At 48.0% G+C, this 15,465-nt stretch overlaps 5 protein-coding genes across 5 annotated transcripts; 3 read left to right on the forward strand and 2 right to left on the reverse strand.

Annotated features, from left to right (window-relative positions):
• Nucleotides 1-14: 14 nt before the first annotated feature.
• On the forward strand, nt 15-429 carry BDR25DRAFT_352872 (uncharacterized protein; the record flags this gene model as incomplete). The annotated part of the gene is made up of 3 exons (XM_033695073.1): nt 15-166; nt 227-331; nt 390-429. Coding segments are annotated over 3 exons (297 nt in total), but the record flags the coding sequence as incomplete, so codon positions are not given.
• Nucleotides 430-2,132: 1,703 nt separating this feature from the next.
• BDR25DRAFT_302339 (DUF221-domain-containing protein) lies at nt 2,133-5,849 on the forward strand. Its single transcript, XM_033689772.1, has 4 exons — nt 2,133-2,517; nt 2,566-3,126; nt 3,268-4,535; nt 4,633-5,849. Exons 1-4 carry the CDS (start codon nt 2,419-2,421, stop codon nt 5,591-5,593), a joined length of 2,889 nt encoding a protein of 962 aa, XP_033550290.1. The 5' UTR covers nt 2,133-2,418; the 3' UTR covers nt 5,594-5,849.
• A 354-nt stretch (nt 5,850-6,203) lies between these two features.
• On the reverse strand, nt 6,204-8,853 carry BDR25DRAFT_312513 (uncharacterized protein; the record flags this gene model as incomplete). Its single annotated transcript, XM_033691302.1, has 4 exons — nt 6,204-6,711; nt 6,760-7,710; nt 7,758-8,472; nt 8,529-8,853. 4 exons carry the CDS (start codon nt 8,851-8,853, stop codon nt 6,204-6,206), a joined length of 2,499 nt encoding a protein of 832 aa, XP_033550291.1.
• A 295-nt stretch (nt 8,854-9,148) lies between these two features.
• BDR25DRAFT_341509 (uncharacterized protein) lies at nt 9,149-11,696 on the forward strand. Its single transcript, XM_033693608.1, has 3 exons — nt 9,149-9,592; nt 9,703-10,073; nt 10,120-11,696. Exons 1-3 carry the CDS (start codon nt 9,194-9,196, stop codon nt 11,216-11,218), a joined length of 1,869 nt encoding a protein of 622 aa, XP_033550292.1. The 5' UTR covers nt 9,149-9,193; the 3' UTR covers nt 11,219-11,696.
• Nucleotides 11,697-13,842: 2,146 nt separating this feature from the next.
• Nucleotides 13,843-15,440, reverse strand: BDR25DRAFT_341510 (uncharacterized protein; the record flags this gene model as incomplete). Its single annotated transcript, XM_033693609.1, has 2 exons — nt 15,354-15,440; nt 13,843-15,306 (listed from the first exon to the last, which is right to left on the reverse strand). The coding sequence occupies exons 1-2, from the start codon at nt 15,417-15,419 to the stop codon at nt 13,843-13,845; spliced, it is 1,530 nt and encodes a 509-aa protein (XP_033550293.1). The 5' UTR covers nt 15,420-15,440.
• Nucleotides 15,441-15,465: the final 25 nt, after the last annotated feature.

Here is a 15,465-nt window from a genome sequence, read left to right on the forward strand (position 1 = left end):
GAGGCCACGAGCAGATTGTGAAGCTGCTGCTCGACAAGGACGCCGACGTCAACGCGCAGGGTGGAGAATACAGCAACGCACTCCACGCAGCTTCAGAAGAAGGCCACGAGCAGATTGTGAAGCAGCTGCTCAAGAAGGGGGCGAAATCGTATGTATATCGGCAATAGTGGGAAGAAGTAGATAAATGCGAATGATTTAAATATGCTTATAAATGGTGTGACTGTAGCGAAAGTGATTTGTGGCAAGCTCGCCCCTGTTTACGGGGAGGATGGCTGACCCGCTCTAGCTATGCTATGAGGTGGCAATTCTGTCTAGCAGATAGTCGTAGGGAGTCAAGTTAATTTACTAAAAGCGTAACTAAGTTGGATTTCAAGACTGTGGGGCTAAAGACGACCCGCTTGCGAAGACTTTGCACAGCTACATACCTAACAACCACTGAAACACAAGATGTAAATTACATGTGATAATTACGTGGGATGGTGGGGTTGTTTTATACTAGTTGAATTAGTGGCGAAGGCACTAACTTACCTGGCAACCTTCCATGAATTTTGTGCGCCTTATTATACATAAGGCTAAAGATGACTTTCAAGCCTTACAGGCAGGCCCTAAGGCTTATATAAGACTCTATTATAAATGCTAAGAGCTAGTAAGAGCTTAATAGTAGTGCTATAAGGGTAGAATGCTCGTTTGACATAAAAGAAGGCTCTCTGTAAAGTAGGCGCAACAGCGACTATGCAAACGTAATTTGTAAGTGTAAGGGCCTTATGAGGTTTGGGATTAGCTCTAGCACACGACTTATATAGAATTATAGGAAAGATTGACGTGTACACAGATTTAGGGTTGCTTAAAGTTAAAGTACCCCTTATATTTTCCGGCACGGCGCTTTCAGCTATGTGGGGAGGGATGTTACTTCAAACATGCTCACACTTTCGTGGTGTTTCCCTACGTGATCTGATCACCATGTCTGATATCAACATGTGTGAATCCCCAAATGCGGATGTCTTACCCATCACGGGAAGGTGTCACAACTACACTAAGTAATTTTCCTCGCAACCTGGGGCCCTGCTAAAGTGTCATGCATCACTATGAAATCCAATCGGTAGAGAATAGATGTTTTAAATATCTTGCGAGGAAGGAGAGGAGGATTTGAAAGCTGGGGGCTGCAGTAGCGATGTTGGGAGCTGGAGATGTTGGAGTGTGGTCAGGTGGAGGTGTCACGGAATGTAGGCGTCCATTGTTCCTTCAGGCAATTCATCTCGCCGTTAAGCCATCGTGAATTATTCCCGGGCATCATTAGAGATTAATAGATCTTTTGGTCAGCTTCCCACAAACGAAGACATGATTAGAAAAACTATCAGTTTTGTTCTCTGTGCATAATGCTGAAAGAATTTAAACCCACCTACCATCATGCTCACAGAAGCATGCTAAAATCAAATGCGAAGTTCAAGAAATTCATATGTGTTAACAGCAACCGCCTGCTCCGGCAAATTAAATCGCTGAAACGTGATGCTTAAGGTGTTTCAAGGCTGATCCTCAAAATTCGGCTTATGCGATGGCAATGATTGGATCTCGGCGCGCGTCTTCGCGTGATATTAAACGCTGATGTAGCTGAAACATGGACGGTGGGTTTTAAGGGAAAAAGGGAAAGCGTGGATAATGGATGTATGCCCCGGAAGTTCGGGGCATGATTGCAGGTGCGTGCTCATGGAGGTGATGATGAGGATGGAGAAGGACACGCGGTAAGTGGGGAAGGATTTTACGAGGTTGCATGCCAGTTAGAGAGAGATGGGGATGGATCAGGCGAGACGAGGCGAAGCTGAGTTGCGCATCCCAGAGACCCTCCCTACTCCACAGATCTGAGAAGTGCAGATTTTAGATAGTGTAGCGTTGAGCTGGTCGTGATGTGAAGGCGCAGGAAAGCAGCCAAAAATACCTGACAGCCGCGGCCCTCAACAATGGCGTTAAAACGGCGCCAAAGTTGAGCCAATCCTACACACCATGCCCCTGACACGACGACAAGGGAGCGCCCGTGCGTCATTCGGCGGCGACGTGCTTCGGTTCCAACGGATCAACGCGACCTGATCAAACTGGACAGGACGGGGCTAATCCTTTTCTTTATCTCTAACTCACCACGCTCGCTCACACAAAGCCCGCTTCCTAACTAACCTTTGCTCTCCACCTTTGTTTCCAACCTTTGTTTCTTGTCTTGTAGAGTTTTAGCTCTTTGTAATAAGTTGGAAAGGCCAAGCGCGCTGCTGTTTATTGAGTAGACACAGCGTCGCACATTCGGGGGACACACATTCGCTGATCGTACATGGAGATTTCACCATAACCATCAGTACATGTACTGACCACCTTCGACGACCCCTCTATCGAGAAATCCCTCCCTATTCGAGCACACATACCGCATTCGTTACTATGGCTGCCACCCCGGCAGGAGCGATGCTCCCCCGGGCCACGGAGGAGAATTTAGAAGACAAGTTCTTGAAGTTGATAAGCGATCCCTTTGGAGCTCAGGCAGGTCCTCTCCCCCACCTCAGCAAACACTCCACTAATCTGAAATAGCTTGCGCAAGACTCTATCATTGCAGCTGTGACGACCTCGTTCGTCATCTTCGGTGCCATTTTCCTCGCCTTCGTCCTCCTCCAACCCTACAACCAAACTGTATACGCTCCACGCCTAAAGCACGCCGATGAAAAACACAAGCCCCCATCTCTCCCCAAGAAGCCATTGGGCTGGTGGAATGCCGTCTTCCGCACAAACGAGGACTTCTACGTTGAGAAAATCGGTATGGATGCAGCAATCTTCCTGCGTTTTGCCAAGATGTGCCGCAATATCTTCTGCGTGCTGTCGGTTGTCGGCTGTGCTATCTTGATCCCTGTGAATATAACACAGTCGACGAAATTCTCCAAGGACGGCGGATTCAAGAAGTCTGCCATCATTATCTCCATGACGCCGAAGGATCTTTTCGGTCACATCTGGTGGGCCTTTGTGGCTGTCGCGTGGGTGTTCGACGTCATCATTTGCGGCTTCTTGTGGTGGAATTATCGCGCCGTTCATAGGCTCAGGAGGAGATATTTGGATACTCCAGAGTATCAGACCAGTCTGCACTCGAGAACGTTGATGGTAAGGAAAGAATTTATTTCAGCAAGTCTATTTCTGCTAGCTGCATGTGACGTGCACGAAAATCTCTTCAATATCTTCGCATCAGCGTGGTATAGATGAGAGCGTTGCATCCTATTCTCCAAGTATGCTAACCAGAGCTAGATTACAGACATTCCCCGGAGTCTTCGAAGCGATCAGGGCCTCGTGGACATCACCGATAAGTTGCGAACTACCCCTGAAGTCCCCCGCGCGTCAATTGGCAGGAATGTCAAGGATATTCCAGATCTTATCGAAGAGCATGAGGAAGCCGTTATTGAACTTGAAAAAGTCTTGGCAAAGTACCTCAAGAACCCCAACCAACTCCCCGCAGACCGACCACTGTGCAAGCCATCCAAAAAGGACCCTGAATACACCAACAAGAATGAAAAAGTTGACGCTATTACCTATCTCACAGCTCGAATTGAGCGCTTGGAATCCCAGATTAAAGGAGTTCGGGAGACGGTGGATAAACGAGATGCAATGCCGTACGGATTTGCAAGCTATGAGACCCTCGAATCAGCACATAGCGTTGCATTTGCCGCGAAGAACAAGCATCCGAAAGGGACTTCCGTCCAGTTGGCTCCCCGACCAAATGACTTGATCTGGAAGAACTTGCCAATAGACGCAAAGGCCCGCCGATGGAGGCGATTCATCAACAATCTCTGGATTACTCTACTCACCGTCCTGTACTTCATTCCCAACGCCCTCATTGCTGTCTTTTTAGCCCAGCTCAACAATCTCGCATTCATTTGGCCACAATTCGGGGACCAGATGCAGAAAAACCCCAAGTTTTGGGCTATCGTTCAAGGTATCGCAGCACCTGCACTTACCTCCCTCTTCTACTACTTCCTTCCTATCATCTTCCGACGTCTCTCGGTCCAGGCAGGTGACTTTACCAAGACCGCGAGGGAGCGACACGTCATCCACCAGCTTTACGCCTTCTTCGTTTTCAACAATCTTTTCGTCTTCTCTCTCTTCGCTGCCGCTTTCGCCTTTGTCTCAGCAATGATAAAAGCAACGCGAGACCAGGGCAAATCCTTCAAGGACGCGGTTGACGACTATCATCCATTCGTGCAGATCATGATTTCTTTGTGCACTGTTTCGCCATTCTGGGTTACGTGGCTGCTTCAACGCAACTTGGGTGCTGCTATCGACTTGTCTCAGGTGGTCAATCTTGCGTGGGGGTCTTTCTCTCGCAAATTTCTCAATCCAACGCCTCGTGAGCTTATCAAGAGAACTGCTCCGCCGCCATTCGACTATGCGAGCTACTACAACTACTTCTTGTTCTATTCGACGGTGGCTCTCTGCTTTGCAGCACTTCAACCCATCTGTTTGGTCGTCACAGCGGTATACTTTGTCCTCGATGCGTGGATGAAGAAGTATCTGCTACTGTAAGTCTCAATTTCCCCTATATGTCGGGTTCCAAGGTCTTCTAGAATCCCCAGGCCTTCATCCCTTCTCTCTACACAGCATTCTAACTCTCTCTAGGTACGTCTTCTGCACAAAGACCGAATCAGGAGGTCTCTACTGGCGCGTCCTCTTCAACCGCTTCCTTGTCGGCGCCTTGATGTCCAACTGCTTGATAGCCCTCATGGTTGGTGCCCGTGGCGATCAGCCTATCGCCATGCTCTGCGCCATGGCTCCTCTCCCTATCCTCCTCCTCGGTTTCAAATACTACTGCAAGATCACATTCGACAACTCCATGCGCTACTACGTCAAAGGCGAAAGCATCAAGGGCTCCGAAGCACCCGCTCCCATTGACAAGGAATCCCGCCGTCGCGACCGCGTCGCAGTGCGCTTCGGCCACCCGGCACTTTACCAAAAACTAACCGTCCCAATGGTGCACGAAAAGAGCAAACACCTCCTCGCTGAAGTGTACCGAGGTCGGCTAGACGGAGATCTCGGCGCCACCGCTGGCTACAGCGACGTCTATTCCATGAAGCGTATGAGCAAAGAAACCCCCGGGAAAACGGCTGCAGCACCCGCCCCCTTCGAATTCGTCTCCGAATCCAACATGGACTTCGAGAACTTCAAAGACCGCCCTGAATTCAGCGCTGAGCACGGCGGCGACGGATCTGTCTATGGCGCACACATCTCCCGTCCCGGAACCCCTGCTTCGACAGTGGGTGGAGGTTCTGAGCGCGGGCGATCGAGTTCTCGAGACTCGGAAAGAACGGTCGGTGATGATGGGACGGGTGTGGGCGTAACGTATCCAGCGGGATATCATTCTACGCCGTCCGGGTTGCGGGAGTATAGTCCAAGTCCAGATCATAGGGTTGGGTTTGGACGCGTGGAGAGTAATACGAGTGGGGCGAGGGATGAGACCAATTTACTATATGGGGCTGCGCCGATGGGTGCCCAGACGCCGAATTTGGGGCAGGCCCAGGGAGAGAGTCCGTATACGCTTGATGACAGTGGTAGGCAGGATTACTTTAAGGGCGTAAGGTAGGTGAGCAGTGGTGAAGGAGGGTTGAGTGTATATTGAGACGAATTTCGTTTGTTTGGGCTTGATGTGGAGGGTGGTGGAGATGATTTTCTTCACAGTATTGGCATGTAAATGGCGTTTTTTGAAGAGTTTGGAATGCTGGTGTGTTGCCAGCGAGTAAAAATATCGAGCTTTGGGCTTAGTGGGAGGTGGGCGAGGTGATTTTAGATACCATTGTCAGCTACTGCATGCTAGATAGCACGAGCTGATTTGAATGCTCGACGGAGCCGGGATGAGCGCATAGAGCTGCTCCAATTTCATTTTGTCGACTTTATGTTCACCTGACTTCTCTGTGCCCTTTTGATTGATCATTTCTTGTCTTCATTCTGTCTTGCTTTTCTCGGCACTTTCCAATGAGTGTTATGTGTCTCCTCCCTCAGTACACCTTTCTCCTCCTAACTCTATATAAACCCCTTCACTCTGATCCCTTCATATTGTTCTTTTCTCTCCTCACAACACTCCCCTATTCCCCGGTTTCCAAAAACAGTCGTACCATAGTTCATGGAGTATGGTTCCGGTTATCGGGTTTACTCCCATCCCTTTTAAATATTCCGGTCGAGTTTGTTATGCGCTTTCATCCGCTTGGCCCTAAGAAATGTTGATCAAAACTTGCATAGTTGACGGCTGATGCCTCGCCCAAAGATGTATGGATTTCCTCAGTCGCATCCAAATTCGTAACCGGGTGGAGTAATGGGTATGGGTCGAATGAAGAGATGTCATCATTGGCAGCCTGGAATGTTATCCGATCCAATTCGTCGGCATCAGAGAAGCCAGGGCGGCCAACACCTTCCGGGTGGAGTAATACGTATGAGTCGAATAAAGAGATGTAATCATTGGCAGCCTGGAATGTTATCTGATCCAATTCGTTGGCATCAGAGAAGCCAGGGCGGTCAACACCTTCGTCGTCGTTATCACGTGAAGGTGCATCATCCTCCACAACTTCCTCAATCTCTCGTATCCATCTCTCCTTCAAGAGATCCATAGAAGGCCCCACTCCACCTCCTTTTCCTCCTCTTTTTAAGCTTTCATCTTTTTGTGCTTCACGACCGCGTTTTCTAGGATTGAAATGAGCTCGACGAAGACTGATCAACATTAGTTTTCTGTTTTGTAAAATAGAGCCTTTGACTCACTGAGCAGCGGCGTTATAATATGCTCCGTACTTCTTTCCACGAAGACACGATTTACAATTTGCGAGAAACGTCTTGTCTTCAGAATCATCCACGCAAATGTAAAATTTCCGATTGCGAGTGTGCTTTCTCATCATATGTCTCTGCAATTCATGGTGCCCTCGAAATCCTACGGGATTTTCATTACAGTGTGGACATAGCAGTCGTAGGGATCGCTGTGGTTTCTGTCCTTCTCGAATTAAACTGCTAGATAGCGCCCTCACCGGTGGCTGCGAAGTCTTTGAAGGTAGTGTATTGCCAAATGTAGGACCTTCTGCTGTGTCCGAATGCGCTGTAGATCCAAAAGGGGAAGTCATCGGCAATGGAATGGGAGGTAGGAGATCAGTTGCTGCGTCAGGGTCCGGCACAAATGCCCTTCCATAATCTGAAGATAGTACATTCCTAGACATAGGAGCAATTGCTGTGTTGGGATGGGGTGGGCCCTGAAGGTAAGGTTGAAGGGATGGGTAGACTCCTAGGTCTGGTATGATATCTGTGTTACCTGGATATCCCTGGCTATTTGAAGAGGGATTATCGCTTGGAGTCGTCTTAGGTGCAGTTGCGATCTCTGGAGAATCATTTGATTCGGGATCTGGATTCTTTGCTTCAATTCCATTTCCATTGGGTTGAGAAGAACTCTCGGACTCAGAAGCTTCTTCATCAACGTCCAGTGGCAGAGCAAGAAGTGAAACCTTCTCTAGATGCTTTGCAACACTATCCAAGAGAGCGTTTTCTCCCTTTTCAACCTTTTTATCGCCGCAGAGAGGACATGTATTTGTCTGCAGAAAGCCAGCCTCGCGATGCTCGAGAAGAATGTGATCCATCCATCGACGTTTGTCGAGGAAGATTTTATTACGAGAAAAGCAAGTTTTGAAGATGCAGACATAGGGCGCGAGATCTTGGATTAAATGTTTTCTTGTAGACATTAGCATTACATTATAGACGCAGAGCCAAGGATTTACCTGTATTCGTGGTTGCGCAACGCCCGAATGTACCGTCCACATGCTGCACAGTCGAACAATTCACCTCTTTTCGCTTCATCCGGAAGCACGGGATATTTTGAACGCCCACCCTCAATTAGGCTGGAAAGTCTTGAGCTGAGTGCCGTAGTCGCCACTGAAGGGGTATACGAAGGCATAGGGGGTAGAGATTGTCCATAGGATGAAGGCTGATGTGCCGACCCGTATCCCGAATCGTCGAACGAAGAGCCTGCTCGTCTGGAGACCACATCAGAGACATTGATAGCTATTGCGTCTTCGTTTTTAACCCTCAGTCTCGAGAGCCTTTGATATCGTTCTAGATTCAACATTCCTAGATGGTCAGCGAGCTCCTTGGACACATTGCAGAAGCGCTCGCGAATGCAACTTGAGAAGAATTGATGTGGAGCAGCATGCTCCATTTCTGTAGCCGGCCTTTCAATTTGGTCGTGCACCGAATCTAGGACAGGTGATGCAAGAGATGCATTGAGATCATTTAGCCGTTGGATACCGTCACGGATATTTTGCAAAAGTTCGTCTATAGAGAGAGGTTTAGCGATTGCTGGTTTTGATGGGGTTTCCTGACTATGTGATTCGGCTTCACTCTCCGTGTCGCTATCTGTATCAACAAAGGTAGACTGCTCCAACAGCTGGAGGACATTCTGACGTAGACCTTTGCAGTCTTCATCCGCGAGAAGGTCTTGCCGAATCTTAGCATTGCAAAATTCACAAAAGAGGCGGAGAACTTGACTTTACCTTCGAACAAAGTACTGAGTAGTGCCTTCAGCACTGAGATGACCACTGTCATAAGATGCTTCGACTTCTGTAGAGTAGCATCCAAGTCACCATCTTCAACAGCGTGATCGTCGGCCCAGATGGTAAGAAGCTGTCGTACGCGCAGCAATGACCGCTTTTGAGATTTGGTAAGAGTGTTCTGAAGCTGTCTGATTGCATACGCTAGCAGGGACAAGCAGGCTCGTACAAGACGAGCCGCAAGCCCTTCATCCTCCACGTCTATATTCACCGAAGCAGCGCGTGGCCTCGCTTCCTTGGAATCGGTGTTAGAGGCTTCTTCGCCCATGCTGACATTAATTTTCGACAAAGACCGGAGCGAGTGAAATCGTAACGATGCCAATATTTATATACGAGGGTTGTCTGGAGGATGGGACACCCAAAGTCATACGACCATGGCCAGGCGAGGAGATCCACGAGGCTTGGAAAGAGTGGTGGCTGAGCCTGTTTGCCTGCATCGATGGGATTGGTGTTTGTTGCTTCGGACCACATCCACCGAGGCGCAGCAACGCCTTGCACCGCCGCGACACTAAATAATAAGGCAGGAAGAGGGGTTTGCTTACATTTCCCAACACACTTGTTCTTGACACTCAAGTCATCTCTGTACCGAGGCCTCACGCAAAATCAAGATGGCAGATATCGCTCTCGGCGCGATTGGGCTCCTTCCAATCCTCATTCGTACAATCTCATCGTTCCAGACCATTCATAATGGTATAAAGATCGCTAATAAGTGCATCGAGCATCTCGACATCATAGCGATTGACTGGAAGATCCAGCGGGGACGATTTCTGAATGAATGTGTCCTGTTATTGATGGAAAGCGGAGAGGAAGAGCTAGTTGGACGGGCAATGGTGGCAGATTTACTCCATACAAGCTGGACAAATAGCGCACTAGCCACGTCATTTTCAACATGTCTTGGAGACAGCTATGAATTGTGTATTGAGATCATGAAGAGGTTCGATACGATTTCGAAGAAGTTGAAGAAAATCTTAACTGGGTTCGAAACCGTTCGTAGCAAGAAGATCAAGGTGAGTTTTAACAGAACCTGTCTACCCGCCGACAGTAATCTCGAGAAGCACGACTTGCTCGCGTCCCCAAAGTCTTCACTAGCGATCAGATCTGCTGACAAAACATTTAGGGCGAATCGTACAAGATCACTTACCGCAGATTATACCAAAGTATCCGTTTTGCTTTCGATAAAGAAGAGCTTGAAAAGCAAATCCGGCTTCTCAGGCACAAGAATGGAGATCTCGAGTCTCTTCGAGCCCAGATCAAGAGCTTTCATTGCCAGTCGTTACCTCGTGGTCTTACAAGCTATCATAAGCCGATGCCGCCTTACTTTTGCGAAGTTCAGCGTATATCTACGGAAGCACATCGTGCCCTGATTGCGAGTTTCAGCTGTTCTGATACCAGCCATGATGAACACACTGCTCTGATCGCTTTGGATGTTGATTATGGGAATGAGACACGCCTTGAAATGGCGATTAGCTACATGAGTAGCTCTGGAATGTATGATAACCCATATCTAAATTGGACGTTTGCTCACTAGAGATAGTGCTCCAAGCATGGATCCTCCAGTCAAATTTCTTCTCCGGTCAGAATCTATCGAGGAATCGCAGGAATCTCTCCGTACGGTTAACTCGAAAAGGCAAAGCAATCATTCTTTGAAATGTCATTTATCAATTGCTCCAGCAGAAGAACCTCACAGCCAGCCAAGAGAGCATGCGGAAGAACCGAGGAAGAAAAGGAGAAAGGTTACCTTTGCCAGGCTTCCGGAACGACACCAAAAGACACTGCAAGAGGCTGTGTCGAAGATCGAGGAGCCAGATACCACTCTAAATCTCGCGGCTTTGTCAAGTGTCTGTCAGTTTTTACGCCAGAAATGCAATCGAAGCGGAAAAGCCAAGGCCAAAGCCTTATCCACACACTTTGCACTCTTGCGCCTCTCGGAAGAGGCGCAGTATGTGTTCTACCTATCCTCACATGGCTACATTAGCCCGAACTTGGTGAACCAGGGACCATTCACGCCGGTGCCATTGACTGACTATCTAGACAACCATTTCCAAGGCGAGGTTTCGGTTGTTCAACAATACAAGCTTGCATTGAAGTTGGCACAAGCAGTTTTGCAGTTCCAGTCAACTCCATGGTTCGAAGAGGAATGGGACATGCGACAGTTACTTGTGCTACCAGAAGCAGATGATGCGGCGGACGATCTACGAGTCTATATCAATTCGAAGCTCACAAAAACAAAGTCTAATCCTTCACAGATTGAACCCATTACAAGTCTTAATAGGCAAAAGGCCCATAGACCGGCTAACAATGTTAAAGTGCCACTATCAACGGCACAGCGTAGAGGCGTGGATAACATTACGCTTTTCTGTCTCGGAGTTGCTTTGCTTGAAATCGCGCACTGGAAACCAATTAGTAGTCTTCGAGAAGACTATGATGACGATAGCATCGACACAGCGAGACGAATGGCCAACGGCAATTCGCTGCTTGGAAAATGGTACGATGAAACTATCCGCAAATGCCTGCGATGCGACTTCGCAGTTGGAGCAGACTTGAGACGACTCGAGCTTCAAAAAGCTGTCTACGGAGAAGTTATATGTCCATTGGAAGACCTTATTGAAAGGCTGGACAATTTGAGCCTGTAACTCATAGTATTATCCATTATGAGAATGTCAGGTATTGTTACAACAGCCAGATTACCCGGAAGACGCGCCATATATCGAGGTAGAAGCGGAATCTTCTAAAGTTAGTGTACCTGTTCGCTCAAGGCGTATCGTCGTAGCTCTTGGTTCCAAAGGCTGATATTTATGATATTGCCACGAACGGCTGTGAATTTCTGTATTCCAATCGGTGCAAATACCTCTACAGCTGTTTGGCCTATGATATCGGATGAGTGCTTCTGTCCAAAGTCATCTCACGTCTGCTTTTAAGGACGGACCGGAGGGCGCTTCATTTCGATATGAAACGAGTCATTGCGTCTAGGAGAAGGGGTAGAATGTAAGACGAGAAAAGGTAATATGTAAAAGTAGGAATAAGGAGGCAGCAACACTGGCAGTCGAGAGTGTTAATAGAATTTGTTGCTATCGGAATTGCAGATTTATATGGTCTAGAAGAATATGGACTTGGATACCCTGATTGTCTCTAAATTAACTCGATGTGCATATATCCGATTGGTCACGATACCACAGAGCGCTACGAAACTGGGTTGGTGTGCTCAGCGGGAGCAATCTTGGAGGTTTAGACGAATGGAGAAAGGGTGACAACGTCCTGTGGAAACTCACCATAGTATGAGATGTCGAAATGTCAATCTGTCGTTAGTTACAAAAGGAACGTTTGGTGGTGTGGAGCACGAGAGACGTGGCGGAGCGAAGGGCAAAGTCGACACTAGAATGGGTACACAGGGTTTTGCTTTTGACAGGTCTTTAAATACGACCACCCCTTGACCATTGAGATTCGATTGATATGGTGTTGTAGTATTCATCCAATAGCAGAGACCAGATAGCCCGGTGACATCTAAGTCTTGTACCCAGGAATACGCGGCACAATCGGGCTGTCATTGCAGAGGTCCTAGCAACCAGGCATAGGAACCTCTCCACTGGCTAAAAGGTCAGCATGGTACATTCAGAGAAAACAAGTGTAGTAGTAGTTGTCGGAACAAATCTGATCGATCCAAGGACAAATAGATGGAGTGGCACTTGGAGTGGGTAGTTATAGCAGTCGGATCTGGTAAGATAAGCGAAACCGGCATAGACGTGCATCCTCTGATGTCATGCATCCACCCATTGCCGCTGGATCGATCAATTATCAATGGCTCCAAGGTCAAAGCAAGGGAATATAGCCTCCAATACCGTAGGAATACGCGATACAGTTTTGCTTAGTGCTACACAAAACCTACAAATCTTGACATTGCTCCACTGAGGCATCGAATGCGTTGATAGGCCAGCCATCGCCAGTACGTATGGTGTAACCACAAGTCGTGCCATAGCTTCGGCAGCATTCTGAATCAACTCCGGGGTAATACGAAGGTTAGATGGGGAGCGCTGCGATCGATGTATCAACGAGGGTAGTAGCGATCGTGGTCGAGGTGAAGAAGTCGCTCGAAGAATCACCAGTTGATGAGGAAGTGGTACTGGTATATGATTCAGTGTCGAAGAGATACAGGCAGGTAGGTAGAGGTGCTGGTCAGGATGACACTGGAAATTGAGAATGGATGGAGGTAGAAGTAGAAGATGAAACGGTGGACCAAGATGCTGAACTTTAAGTTGGTCGGGTGTATTCGTTGAAGAAAGACTGCTCAAACTGCAAACACCAAATAGAGATTAGCATCCTTTGTCACAGAATCTTCTGAGTCCCCACAGTAACATATTTCGAGCAGCAACTGCCGCCCTCTGCGCCCTAGCAGGTAATGTTGGAGCTCATATAGATCGACGAGCAAGTGTGGTTTATCCCTCGTTCTCGGTTTCTTTAAGTGCGAGCAGTGTGCTAATTAGGAATGACGTATTACCCCCAGTGTGTCCAACCGTTAGTTACGGAGCCTTTTGGAGGCTGTATAGTACAGTTACGGAAGAGGAGGCTGTTACTAACTAACTGTACGGAGGAGATGACGTCAGTGTACGGTTAGGATACAGTAACTGAAGTATATTGAAGTATTATGAAGTAATTGCGCTGAAGCTAAAGACTATACCCAATTAGGAAGTTGTGATACCCCTTGTGAGATCTACTGTTGTTGATCTCACTGTTTTAATGTACTCTGTAAGCTCAGTCAGCTCACTAGTAACAGCGTTGTTACGTAACTAATTCTTCTGCAGTTGAAGAGCCTCTATTGTCGACCGCGTCGTTGATTGGGATAGGAATTGGGACATCATAATGGGCAAAAGAATAACGTAGATGGCATAGTTGCTGAATTTGTTAGAAGATTGCTAACAAAACAGGCAATAACGGCATTCTCCGCATTAATCTCCGAACACGAGCCCCCTGGCCCTCAGCAACCTGCCTTCAACCGCCCAAAACCACCAAAAATCCTATATAACTACCGTAAACGGTTAGTACAACAGCCTCATGTATAGTACAGTATACTGAGTAGATGCCCTGTACGTACGTACGTGACCAAAATCAGTGTACTGCAGTACTGTACTATTAGGTGTACTAACGGTTGGACACACTGATTACCCCGTAGACATTAGTACTGTAGATCACAAACAGCCTTGTGGAAAATATATGCTTTCTATCGATCATATGGAGAGACAAAACAGGTCGTTACAATAGCCTACTACCATTCACTGATGAGATTCAACGAATTCGGATGATTGGTGTCATAGCCAGCCTGCCCTGCCACATCATCCAGGCCACGACCCACAAGACCTCCAGCGTCTAGAATCTTCTTGACAATATCTTGCAGTCGGTCCTGATCTACAGCATTCTCTGTCCAAATTGTATTACAGTTCTCCCATAGTCTACAGTTGAATGCTCTCAAATGTGCTGATCCACCGCGGTGTGCGTAATTCAGATCCTCAATACTAAAGTACTTCATGGCGTCGGCCCGCAAAAGATGGTCGAAGATCTCAACCCAGGCATGGTCTAGGAGCTGGACATAGCCAAGCTTCATAGCAATAATGTTAGAGGACTCTCCGTCGGCCGCGCTGAGAAGTTTTTTGAGGGTGTCGAAGTGAACCATAGCACGGTAAATGTAAATATTTCTTAGACCTGTCCCCGAGGGTTTCCAATCTAGCTCGTCGAGGTTGAGATAGTGTGTAGCGTGGAGACCCAAGGACTCTAGGTTGGAGCATCGGCCGACCAATATGCAAATATCGGGCATGTAATCATAGTTCAGGTATTTCTCCTGGAGGTTCGAGGGGGGAAACCCTTCGTCTCCATCATATCCGTTCTCGTCCTCAGCCCATAGCAAGTAGCTATTATCGCCTCCTGCTCCGGTTGCGTCGACATACTCGAGATATAGATGTCGTAGGCGTCTAGTGGCCTCATCCGACATTGCTTTGTTCAGAACGGCAAAATCGTAAGTGCATGGAAGCGCGAGACGAAGCTCTGTCAGGAACGGGAAGTTATGACCATATGAGGGAGAGAACAGGGAGCACAGAGAGTTCCGAAGCTCATTTACCGCAACAAGATCTAACTGGGGTGCTGATCCATCACCAGAGCCGCCGTAATCGCTCCCCCAGGATTCGGTCAAATTGAGCCACAAGCATTCCAATCGCTCCAATTTCTCCAGGGCAGATGGAAGCACCTTGAGGAAGGCAAGCAAGGACTCCCTATCGGCAGGGTGGGATTCTGGGCAGTCTGGCTCTAGCCATTGGATGCGCTCCCTGTGCCAAGAGTCATACGTTGAAAACTCGAGACGCAGGCGCCGAAGGACTTGCGGAAGTAATTGTCCTTGTAGAATGAAGTTATTGATATTGTTGACGGAGTTGGGCATTATGATTCTCCTGTCCAAATTCCCCGGTTGTGCCATTTCCTCGTTCGTGAACATGCCAGTATAGTCAAAGGCGCGGAGTATGAGGAACTCGTTCTGGAACCAAACGCGAGTGATGGCACGATTGAACGCTCTCGAGACTAGGCGAAGCTTTAGATAGTACAGCTGAAGATAGCCCCTGAAGTCGCGCCGAACTCCTTTGAGATATTCAAACCCGTGCATCTCATAGTCATTAATGACTCTGTTCGTGACAGGGCCGGAATACTGATCATTAACTTCTAAAGGCTCTGGCAGATGAGAAAAAATCTGCGCATGTCAGCGTCAGTGAAATACCGGGCACAGGACAAGCACACCTCATCGTACAATTCGGCGGGGAGCTTCTCAAAGCCTGATGGTGAGCGAGGCGAGGTCGAAGCCATGTTCACGAGCTGCAAATGGAGTTTGCACCGTTCGATACGACGAAGT

This window comes from Lindgomyces ingoldianus, assembly GCF_010093535.1.
Source record: "Lindgomyces ingoldianus strain ATCC 200398 unplaced genomic scaffold BDR25scaffold_9, whole genome shotgun sequence".
NCBI classification, from domain to species: Eukaryota; Fungi; Ascomycota; class Dothideomycetes; order Pleosporales; family Lindgomycetaceae; genus Lindgomyces; species Lindgomyces ingoldianus.